Raw genomic sequence first — 11,600 nt, 5'->3', positions numbered from 1 at the left:
GCTGTCGCCGGCGACTCACGGCAGCCCAGCTCCAGGTTGAGCTGTTGTTCAGCATCTTAGCTGTGGAGGGCAGTGTCACTGGCCCTCTATGTGGGATCCGAACCGGGGCCCTCTGGCGTCCAAGCCAGTTCTTAACCATCGCGCCACTCGGCCGGCCCTCCCCCCCTTTTTTAATGGTAAGGTCTCCTAACCTCTGTTAGTCTCAAGTTTTCTTTCTTATTAGGGAGTTGGACTGGAGGAGTTCTAGGGTTCTATTTTTCTCTCAGATTTTCTGATTTTTTATGTTCTTCTTTCTGGACATGGTATATTTAACTCCATGGAAAGTGATTTCCTTCAACTTACATCAGTTATTCATTTTTTGTTGTCTAGTTAGCAGATCCAAGGAAGGGTGTGTGTGTGTGTGTCTGACTTAATCTATATCAGGGCCTATCACTGCAGATTTATGATTTAATATGTGTGACTAACTGAAGTGACAGAATAGAAGTAGTAGTAAAAAAACAAACAGTAGCTTGTATATTAGTATAGAATAGCTACTATAACAAATAACCCTAATATCTCAACCCTAAATTAAAATTGTTTACTGCAATAAAATACAAATGTAAAAGTTTGTTCACAACCCAAGGCTGTCAACAGGCTAGGTAAGGGAGTAGGGAGGTCTGATCTTTGTTCCATGTAATCATTTAGGGACTGACTCAGGGTCTTTCCATCTTGGGATACTCTCCTCTTCAACATGTGGCCTCTAAAGTTGCTACAGAAAGTGAAGGATTACCCATGGGAAATTTTTATGAGCCAGAACTGGAACTGGCCCCTTTCCATTGGCCAGAATTCAGCCCTATGTCTCCAACATAATTGCTGGAACAGGACACTGGGAAATATAGCCTCACAATGTGCCCAGGCAGAAAAGGGAAACCACAAATATTGGTGAGCTCTAGAATTCTCTTCCTTATCTGGTTTCGGACTCACTAGGATTCAAGCTTGAGAGCATGATGAAAGGATCTTGCTGGCCAATGCATTTCTTACGTTCTAATCTTATTCCCTCTTCATGCCACCTCTCGTATTCTCTGTCCCAATTCACAAACCATTTCCTTTTGTCTGGCCTCATCGTTACTTTCTCTTTTATTTGATGCCTCGAAGTAGGAAGAGGTGATGTGAATGTGGATGGAAGCCCGAAGAAGGTGAATTTTCATGAGCAATAAGTGGAAAGGAGAACTCACTTTTCTAAGAGGCACAAATTTTAGAAAGAGAATTGGGCGAGGCCAGCAAGGAGGCTGGGAGAGGTTGGTCTGTGTTGGTTCATGATGAGAATGGATTATTCCAATAGGAAACAAATGGCAAGATGAAAGGTCCATTTCTCCATGTAGTAGGAGAGGTGGTATTTTGACCAAAATTTTGTGAACATATTGTAAAATTTAGATTGAAGATTTTCATGTTTTTAACTACAGTAGAAAGTCCAGCATCCACAATTAAGAACTATAACCATGTAAGAGTAAGTCATTGTGGCTATTAAATTGTTTTTAACACTCACATGAAAATAACACATACACACACACTCAATAATGTACAAAGATATTTTTATAAAGAACAACATTTGCTTTCTGCCTTAAACTCTTCCAACATGGAATGAGAAACAAACATGTACCCATTTGTAAGCCCACGATGACACACATTCAGCAAATCTGCCCAGTAGTCAAAACTGTATCATTGCAGCCAGAAGCCCCCCATATTCCCCTCCAAGCTGCTCCCAAAGAGTCACAGAATTTCAGTTATTGTCATACTCCCAATTTGTAACATAGATTCCTATAATAGGGATTTCCTCCCCAAAACTCTTTTAGGTCATGAGAAACACGAATTCATCCTTTTGGTCTGGTCATTAATTGCCAAGAATGGATCTCCTTTCTCCTGTGTTATGCTTAGTTTAATTAAAACATTTCCTGGAAACAAGTTTATGCTTAAGTTTGTGTACTATGTCTTACACCTGAAATTCTTACCCTGGACAATTTCACAGAGCCAATAGACACAAAAGTCTTGCCAAGAACAATTCCCATGAAGAGTTTAAAAGCAGTGAGTCCCTGGAAGTTCAGAACAAGTGACAGGCCCTGGGCCCCAAATGTTAAATGCGATTAAGTACACCTACTCTGAAAGGCATATAAAGCACTGTGTTTCTTTTCCCCAGGGCTTTCCCGGAAAGGATGGATCCTCTGGCCCTCCAGGACCACCAGGGCCAATTGTAAGTATCTCCAGAAACTACTGGGATGTATTCTGCTTTAAAGCATTTTGTTTATTTTGAGAGATTTCCTTTTGCCAGACCTTTCACCTCGGCAGCCATCTTGGCAATAGTGTAACATTTCACCTGTTGGTTCAAAACTCTTCCTAAAACATCCTGTAAAAAGAAGATATCCATATGGCTTGACCGTTCTATCTCTGAGCCACTTTGCCACATTGATATAGTTTTTATTAGACACGTGTAAGGCTTGAATTTGAAAGAACTACACCTAACTGGTAATGTGGCAACTTCCCCCTACCCCACCCCCCCAAAAAAAAATTCTTCTCTACTTATTTGGTAGTTGGGGCCAGGCATGAGCAATGAATCCTAAAGTCTCGGTGTTGAAGGGAAAGAGAAGCTATCCTTGTGTGTGTGTGTTTTTCCTCCTGGAGAGCTGGCTGTCTTCAATGAGATTGAAGGAATCCTCACCTTTGCTCCATCTTCCTGCCTCTCTATTAGGGCATTCCTGGAGCTCCCGGAGTCCCAGGGATCACAGGAAGTGTGGGACCCCAAGGCGCCCTGGGACCACCTGTGAGTATGTAGCAGTAGCCAGTCGGGATGGTTGCCCAGTCATCCCTCTGGTTTATTTGCGTTTCAATTTACCAGCATTTCTGTTGGTCAAAAATGTTTATTCAGTCGTAGATGCTGTGGGAATCCATGAAGGAAAACAAAGAAGCTCCTAGGATAAAAATTAAGATCAGACTGTGCATATGTCATAGCTAAAGACAGATGGTCCCAACGGAACAATCAGCCATGCTTTGGTTTATATATATTTCCATTGTTTGTTATCCTGCATTTGGCTAAGTAAATACAATGCCATTATTATAGGGATTGGGTACAATAGCTGTGTGTTCATAGACCTGTCTCCTAGATTAAAAAAAAAGAAAGAAGAAGGCTTGAGAAAGTCAAGGGTTAGTGAGAATGGAAATAGGTTTTTCTTTTCTAAGTTCTACAAGACAGACAGAATTTTCCATGAAAACGTACTCACATATAAGAGAATAGTGGTGTTTGGATAAAAGCACAGTGGGTGGAACTAATTACCTCCCACTTTGTGCTTCTAATCCCTTAAATTTGTGTTTAAATGGATCAATGGAGCCAGAGGAGCAGGATAGGGGGGAGAAAGAAAGGAGCGCATCTGGGCCTGATTCTTCATCTGTAAAACAAGGCAGTTCCATTACATGGCCTCCAAAGCCACATTTGGTATCTTCTGTGGCTCTGAAGTTTTTCCTTCTAAGTGTAGGTATTGTCTGCATTCTGATATTATCTGTGACAGTCTAAGTGTGTATTCATAAACTAAAATAATCCAGATGTATACATGTCTATACTGCTGCAAACATGCTAAGAATTTGTGCGACCGTGAAGCCTGAAGAGTGAAGGTAGGAGAGGTCAATGAAGTAGATTTCTATGGCTGCTCTAACAAATTCCCACCATCTCAGTGGCGTCAATGAACACGAATGTTATTATCTTAAAGTTGTGTAGGTCAAAAGTCTGATGCAGGTCCTACTGGGTTAAAGTCAAGGTGTCGGCATTTCCTTTTCTGGAGGTTCTAGGGAAGAATCTGTTTCCTTGTCGTTTCTAGCTTCTGAAGATTTCCCAATTCCTTGGCTCATGGCCCACTTCCATCTTTAAAGCCGATAATGTTCCATGTCTCTCAACTCTCTGCCTGTTTCTGCCTGTCCCATCTCTCTGTGAACAGTCCAGAAAAGTTCTTAGCTTTTTTTTTTTTAACTTTATTGGGGAACATTGTGTTTTTTCAGGACCCATCAGCTTCAAGTCAAGTCATTGGTTTCAATCTAGTCGTGGAGGGTGCAGCTCACTGGCCCATGTGGGGATTGAACTGGCAACCTTGGTTTTATGAGCCTGCACTCTAACCACCTGAGCCAACCGGCTGCCCAGGTTCTTAGCTTTTAGGGACTTATGTGATTACACTTGGGCCAGATCTCTCTGTATAACCAAGATCCCTTGCAAAGTCCCTTTTCCCATATAAGGTAATATATTCACAGATTCTGGGATTAGGACATGAACACTTTTTTGGCGAGGAGCCTGTTTCTGTCTACCATAGTGAACAAGACATAACAGAAACATAGATTCTGATTCAGAAAGACACCTCTCTCCCTCTAGCTACCCAGTCATGTTACTCTTTATTTCTGAAACTTATTTCAATAAAATTATTTCATCCTCAGTTCTTTTCTAAACTACGATTCACATGACACATACTCAGACACACACAAGATATAAAAAATGCCTCCAGATTTCAGCAAACACCCTAATTTACCCACCCAAATAAATGCCCTCCTTAGCAGTCATATGCTTATTCCAAATACATTGTTATTGTTCAAAACACTTTTAGATCCGTGCTTTTCAAATCAAGCTGACAATGGGCCACAGAAGAAAATGTATTGCTTTATCTTCACACATCGTTTTTTTTTTTTAAGATTTTATTGGGGAATTGGGGGAAGGGAACAGTGTTGGAGAACTGGTGAAGGAGAACAGCCAAGTTGTTGTCCTTCAACCTTAGTTGAGGGTGCAGCAAGCTCAGCTCCAAGTTCAGTCACACCGCTCAGCTCAAGGTGCTGCAATTAGTTGCAGGTGGGCGTAGCCACCATCCCATGCGGGAGTCAAACCGGCAGCCTTGTTGTTAAGAGCACGTGCTCTATCCCCTGAGCCACCCTGGCAGCAGCTCAGCTCAAGGTGCCAAGTTCAGTCTTTAGTTGCGGGCGGGCATAGCCCAGCATCTCGAACAGGCAACCTTGTTGTTAGGAGCACATGCTCTCACCAGCTGAGCCATCCTGCTACCTGTTGGCAGCTCAGCGGCAGCTCAGCTTGGGCACAGCCCACTGACCCATGTGGGAATTGAACCAGCGACCCTGTTACTCAGAGCTCACATTCTTGAGCTAACTCTTAACCAGCTGAGCCACTCGGCCGGCCCATGTTTTTTGTTTATTGTTTTTTAATCCAAAATAATATTACCAAGAATGGTCATGCACTGACACCTGCATGTGTGAACACACACACACACACACACACGCACACACACACACACACATGCCTTCCTGTCTCCACCATCCTTTCACTGAGAACTTATCTATTCATTGGATTCTAGGCTATTTCTCACCAAAAAAAAGAGATTTGCAAACATCATCTCTGCTACCAGGCTCCAGCCGGCTTGCTTTAATGTGCTCCTGGGAACAAGAGTTCCAGAATGTGTCAGCAGGGCTCAGAGAGCAAGGGCCTTGGGTTAAAGGAGTGTCAGAGGCAGTGTGTATAAAATCTGTTTCCCAGAAAGTCGTAAGAGGTCTTAGGACATCAAAGGCTTTGAGGCATCCTGAAATGAAACAAGCAAGCAAAAACAATTTAATTTGGTTTGATAGTAAACAAACATATTTGTGTACGAGGTGGTCTTGTGCATTGCACGCTTACTGACACCTCCTAGAGCTAACGTTCCTTAACCCAAGCTGAGCTGGTCCTGAGTCAAGAGGGCCTGGATGAGAAAGGAGAGCAGGCTCTGGGGACCTTGGGAGAGGACAGTGGGGTATGCGAGGCCAGTGATACCTTAGGGAAACAGAACCCTGCCTTGCTTATCCACCAGGCCTTTTGTAAACTCTGGAGCAGACTCTAAATACAGAGCATGCAAAAATACCAATAAACCGTCTTCCAGAAATAAAACACTTGCTAATAATATTATCTTTGATTGTTATAAAGCAACAGAAAAGGGCCCCTGTTGGCACTTTTTACAGAGACAGAAGCCATTTTGTTTAGTTTCACAGACACACTCGGTGGGGATGCCACTACTGGCTTTGGGGATCCTCTCAAAACCCAGTTGTTTTCTGAACTATCCAGCCCAGACTTTTCCCTGTGTTTTGGGCCCCAAGCAACCAGAGGCCTGCTGGCTGCCAGACTGGCGTGACTAGGAGAGCTGACTCGGTGTCATGGTGTTAAGGCCTTGATTGTTTTCCCATGGATGTCTGTCTAGGAAGGCAGGAGGGAAAGAGACCAAGAAAGACAGACTGCCCCACTGAAAATAACAATGTGTTTCCTACAGTCGGTGCCAGGAACGCTTGCTGTCATGCACTCTGCCTTCAGCTGCCGACTTCGCAGGGTGGAATGTGCACTGCTGCTTCTGCGGTCAGAATTCCTACCTGAGGCTGAAGCATAGGCTCAAAAGTAGTGCCTCCCTGCAGGGGAACAGACCGTGATGAAGCACCTGGAGCAGGGGCCATGTGTTTAGTGTGAAACCAATATAGGTAGTAGGTCCATCTTTTAAAGACTACTGCATGAAAAGTCAGGACATCCAGGTTCTATAGATGTGGCCCTGACATGACTTTAACTACTTCTGTGAGCCTCATCGCCTAAGCAATTTATCCAGCCTCTCAGCACATCGGTTTCCTAATTCATTCATTTAAAAATATTTACTGAGCAGCCACAATATGTATAAGAACCATGGCGGACAGGTGTTCTGAGGGGCACAAAGGATACCAAGATATTTTCCATGTTCATGGACAATCTAGAGAGAATGATATGGATTTGGTTTTTTTGGTTTTTTGTTTGTTTGTTTGTTTGTTTTAAATATAAGTAGGTATAAAGAAGGGCAAAAAGTGAGAAATGCCTTAAGGGAAAGGCAAGGAGGTTGCTATCAAAGGTCCACTGAGAGAGAGAGAGAGAGAGAGAGAGAGAGAGAGAGGCAGAGACAGACAGACAGAGAGAGGGTACCTCCTGAGAGCAGCGCCTGCAGAAGAAACATTTCAATGGGATCTTGTAAGACGAGTGCGATTTCCACCCAGAAAGATGGGGTAAACATAGGACAAATACAGGGCACCCCCACTTTTTTGTACATTTTAATATTTTTCAACTCTTTCTCCTGCTTCATCGCCACAGCCACAATTTTGTTTCAGGCTCTCTTCATTTCTCACCAGGATTATTACAAGAAACTAATTGGCCCTCTCGCCTCTGCTCCAGCCCTGGTCTGGTCCACTCACCAGCTGCCAGGGGCTCTTCCTAGAACTACTCTGATATGTCATTTCCTGGCTTGAATCTCCCCCGTGGATTCCTCTCCCCAGAGGATGGGTCCCAAATATGCAGCCAGGTATACATAGCCCTTCGTGAAGGGCCCTTATGTCCCTTCCAGCTTGACCTTGTATCATCCCTTCACTTGGAATTGAGTCATGCAAAATTACTTAAAGCTCCCCAAATATATTTCATACTGTTTCACAATTTATTTTATATTTTAGTTTATTTTATTATTTGCCTTTTGGGAGGCTCTTCTGTTTGTCTGGACTGCTTTCTCCTCTTCTCTCCACCTGGTGAGCTCCTGGCCCCTCTTTCTTTAAAGCTGTGCCCTTCGGGTGTGAGGCCACCCTCCCCTTCTCAGGCTGAGATACTTCAGCTGTCCGTCTCTTCACGAAAATGAAAGTCCCTCGAGAGCAGAAATGTTATCACACTCAGGTTTTCGTTCCTAGACCCCAGTCCAGTATCACAGAGGGTACTTAGTAAGTATTTGTTAAAAGAAAGGAAGAACGAGGGGATGTCTGTGGTCCAGGTAGGCTGATGCTCAAGGGAGCATTAGGTGATTCTTCTTATAGATTAGGGGCCAGACCATGGAAGAGCTTTAGAGCTGAGCTAGGATGTTTTGATTTTAGTTAACAGACATCTTTAATATGTGGCACTTGGACCATGAAATCATTCCCCTCCCCTTCAGCATTAAAATTCTGTGAATCTATGAATGTAGCTACTGTATTTCCTTTTCTTTACATTTCAAGTGTTCCTGAAATTAAAGGAAAATGTGCCACTTTTTCTGGCCTCCATCTGCAGGGAAGATATATTTCCCTCAAAGCGTACTTTTTGTGGACTTACGGGCCTTCATTTGCTCAGGAATTTTTATTTTGTTTTTGTTTTCCTTTGCAAAAATCAAAGGGAGGATGTCAGAGGAGTTGGAATAAAACTAACTTCTTGCCGTACAGATATTTCGTTAAATGGATATTTCACTGAGACTGCCTAGCTCTGTCCTATAGCTACTTAATTGCAAGCATGGTGAGGCCGAGGCTGAAGAATTTCAGGCCGGATTAAACCCAAGCATCTCTGGTACCAGAAGGTGCCAACAGCTGCTGCTCACCACTTACCTTATCACTCAGGTTTGCGCTGTAATGTCTGTTTCTGCGTTGGAAACATTTCAGACGAACCCATTTAATCACTGATCACTATTTGACAATGAAATGTCAAAATTGGTTCAGAAACAAAAATACGATAGAATAGATTTTAAGAAATGACTCAAGTTGAAACCTAGAGCTAGGTTGGGGGGAATGTATGTTTGCTCTCTTATTATTATTTATCTAGTGGAAATATTATCTTCACCGGAATAGACGTTATTGGCTAGCAAGTTTTGTTGAGCAGTGTCCTCTGTGCTGGCAGCTGTGGAACATACTGGGGATTCGGGAGCCCACTGATTGGTTTCAGGCCCCAGCTTTTCCATTTTGTTCCTGTGTGACCTTGGGCAAGCTGTTTAACCTCTCAATGCATTACTTTCCTTATATGTAAAACAGAAATAGTCTATCATAGGGTTATTATAAAAAATAAATGAGTTTATCTTCAAGGAGTCTTACGAGGATTAAATGAGTTAATCTTATTATTACACTGAGAACAGGGCTTGGGACATGGGAAAAGCTGTTTATGTATTAACTACTAGTATTGAGTTTCTTATTATATTGAAAGTGTGAAATATTCACTTGGTTTGCTGATTTCTGTTTTTGTTTTACATCTAATGCCCGAAAAGCTGGTTCCATTAAGGGTTTATTTTGTGATGACATAAGTAGCTCTTTTCTCCAGTTAGACCTACCAGAGGCCATTATTGTGTTTTGGGGGACTTGTCCTGTGGTGAAGCCTAAAAATGAGAAAAGAGGACATAGCCGGTACATTTATTTCCCCAAAGAATTGGGGGGTTGCCTTGTAAATCTTTTGTAAAAAGTTTATATAATGAAAATTTGGTACTTTTTAACAGAATCAACTCTTTTTCTAATGATCTAGATGCCCGGTGCCTGAGTGTGTCAAATATTTTTCTTTTTTTTTCTGCAATCAAGGCAGTTAAGATGAAGTAGAAAGTGGCTTGTTGTCCATGTTTGAAGTGAAATTCAGACATTCATTCATTCATTCATTCAACACATATTTTTGACCACCTGACATGTTCCAAACATACTCCTAGGACCTGGGAATACAGGAGTCCATAAGCTAGAAAGAGTGCCTTATTGAACTTGCATGTTGAAAGAAGTCACAAATAGTGAGGATCTACTTCTTTGTAGAGGCTGAGATACTTCTTGCAAGCCCAGCCTAGGTATTTTTCATTAGTTTCTGTCCCTTGTGTTACCTCGTTCCAAATAATGACTGCATTGTGAGATACTAGCAGGTTAGCCTCGTAAAGGACCCCAGACACCATTTAACCTAATAGCCTCATCTTACAAAGAAACTCAGAGTTTAAGTGGCTTATTTCTTACCCCATGTCTTATATTGTTTTACCCAAAATATTCATATAAAATTTTTGAACAAATACAAAATTGAAAGAATTTAGAATAAAAACCCATATGCCCAATGCTAAGAGTCTATCATTATGTGTATGAGTGGGTGTGTGTTTTTTTAATAAAGTTCTCTTGGGCTTCGTTGGTTACTGGTCTCATGTGTAATATTGGAAAATTACCTTACAACACATAGAGGGTAGATTTACACTTCTTTTCATTTTATTCACGAAACAGAAGGAAAGTCGAGGCCAGAGAAAGAAGACAACAGTCCTAGATTTACAATAAATATTTCAATTTAATATTGGACTTAGCTGAATGTCTGAGTGACTCTTTTATGCAAGGAACAAGCTGGGTGGTTTTGGAAACATTAAGATAAGTTACAGTTCTCAGTTTTAGGGATCTTGCCATCTACATAGGGAAAAGAGAAATGCATGCACTGACTTGCCATTAAATACATATGAAAATAAAAACTTAATGTCAAATAATTGATGCTGTAAGGACTGCATTAGAACATTCCTACTGCTGATCTTTAATTTACAAGGTTTACACTTACTACTTTTCTCACATTCCACGTTTTCATACACTGAGGAGACCAGGTTTATGGGAATGAGAAAGTGAAATTTTGAGGAGTAGGAGATAGGGAGATTGGGGCTAAATAACCAAAAACTTTGAAGTAGAGAACTTGGTCTTTGTCCTGTGGATGTCTAAGAATCACTGAGTGATTGTGAGTAGAGGAAGAGCTGCCATCAGCCAATTGTCACTGAGCTTTCTAAGTTGTATGCTGGTGGCATTCGAGAAAGATGAAACTAGTGGTTGTGTAGAGGGCGAATGCAAGGGAGGTCTTTAGTTAGTTAGGGAGGTTAGCTAGAAGGGAGTTGCAGATGCCTTGGTGTGAGGTTGGTGAGGGTAGCACCTGGGTAATGGAATAGAAGAGATGGGTGTAAGAGGAATTGCAGTGCAAAATGTGTGTGTGTGTGTGTGTGTAATAGACACATGACAGGCAAAGGAAGGGAGGAGAAAAAATAGAACCATTGGCTTGTACGTACTTTGTAGGGTAGGTCATGTGCTTCTTTACCGTTCTCAACTCCATCTTCAGTGATACCACATTTGCAGCTTGAAATCAGCTCTTATAGAAGTATTTAAATCTCCAGTAGCAGCAAACATTACAAGTCTCTGGGCATTTTATTTTTCCACAGAACCAGTTTACCTGCACACCCTGGGGTGAACCCAGAATTTTGAGTTTAGGTGACTGTTAACTGAATAGAGATTTTGGAGAAGATGCTGAGTTTGGTTTAGTGTCTGTTGAGATTGGTAGAGACTATAAAAATGTTGTAAATGTATTGCACTGCTTCAGCATTGAAACAAAAAAAAATGAAATTCTTTTGAGGACACATGTTTTGTATTATAAGTGTGATTTCATTGCAGAAACATTGAAAACACCATTTTTTTTTTCAGTAGGAAAGTTTATGGTAATAGTAAAGCTTCTTATGGGTCAAAGAGTAGCTAAGTCACAAAACAAAATAATAATTCACCTGACAATTCAAGTTAGTAGGAGCTCCCACGATCAGGAAGAAAGATCCTGGGGAGAAGGCTGAGTGGGGCTGTAGGATTTCACAGACCTCATCTCTTACTTGAACTCTTAGGTTTGGAAGATCTTTTCCTTCCCTTGAGAGCAGTTCTTTTAAAAAGATTGAAACAGTTTAGCTCTTCAGCAGAGATTTGTGAAATCAATTATGAAGAATCAGTGGAGTACGATTCATAGAGTGGTGTTTAGTGTGGAAAGATGCGAACAACCTATTCAGTGAAACCATATGTTTATGAAGCCGTGTTGCTGC

The 11,600-nt window shown here is 41.7% G+C and overlaps 1 protein-coding gene across 1 annotated transcript in view; it reads left to right on the top strand.

Moving 5' to 3' along the window:
* The window catches only part of COL14A1 (collagen type XIV alpha 1 chain), a 222,717-nt gene that overhangs the window by 186,871 nt on the left and 24,246 nt on the right, over window positions 1-11,600 (top strand). The window contains exons 36-37 of the mRNA XM_019642088.1: window positions 2,174-2,227; window positions 2,723-2,794. Of these exons, the coding sequence (XP_019497633.1) occupies window positions 2,174-2,227; window positions 2,723-2,794 (126 nt within the window). The remainder of the gene's footprint in view (window positions 1-2,173; window positions 2,228-2,722; window positions 2,795-11,600) is intronic.

This window comes from Hipposideros armiger, unplaced genomic scaffold, assembly GCF_001890085.2.
Source record: "Hipposideros armiger isolate ML-2016 unplaced genomic scaffold, ASM189008v1 scaffold_65, whole genome shotgun sequence".
Classification (NCBI taxonomy): domain Eukaryota; kingdom Metazoa; phylum Chordata; class Mammalia; order Chiroptera; family Hipposideridae; genus Hipposideros; species Hipposideros armiger.
Note: the sequence above shows the minus strand (reverse complement) of the source record. Positions and strands in the feature narration are given on the sequence as shown.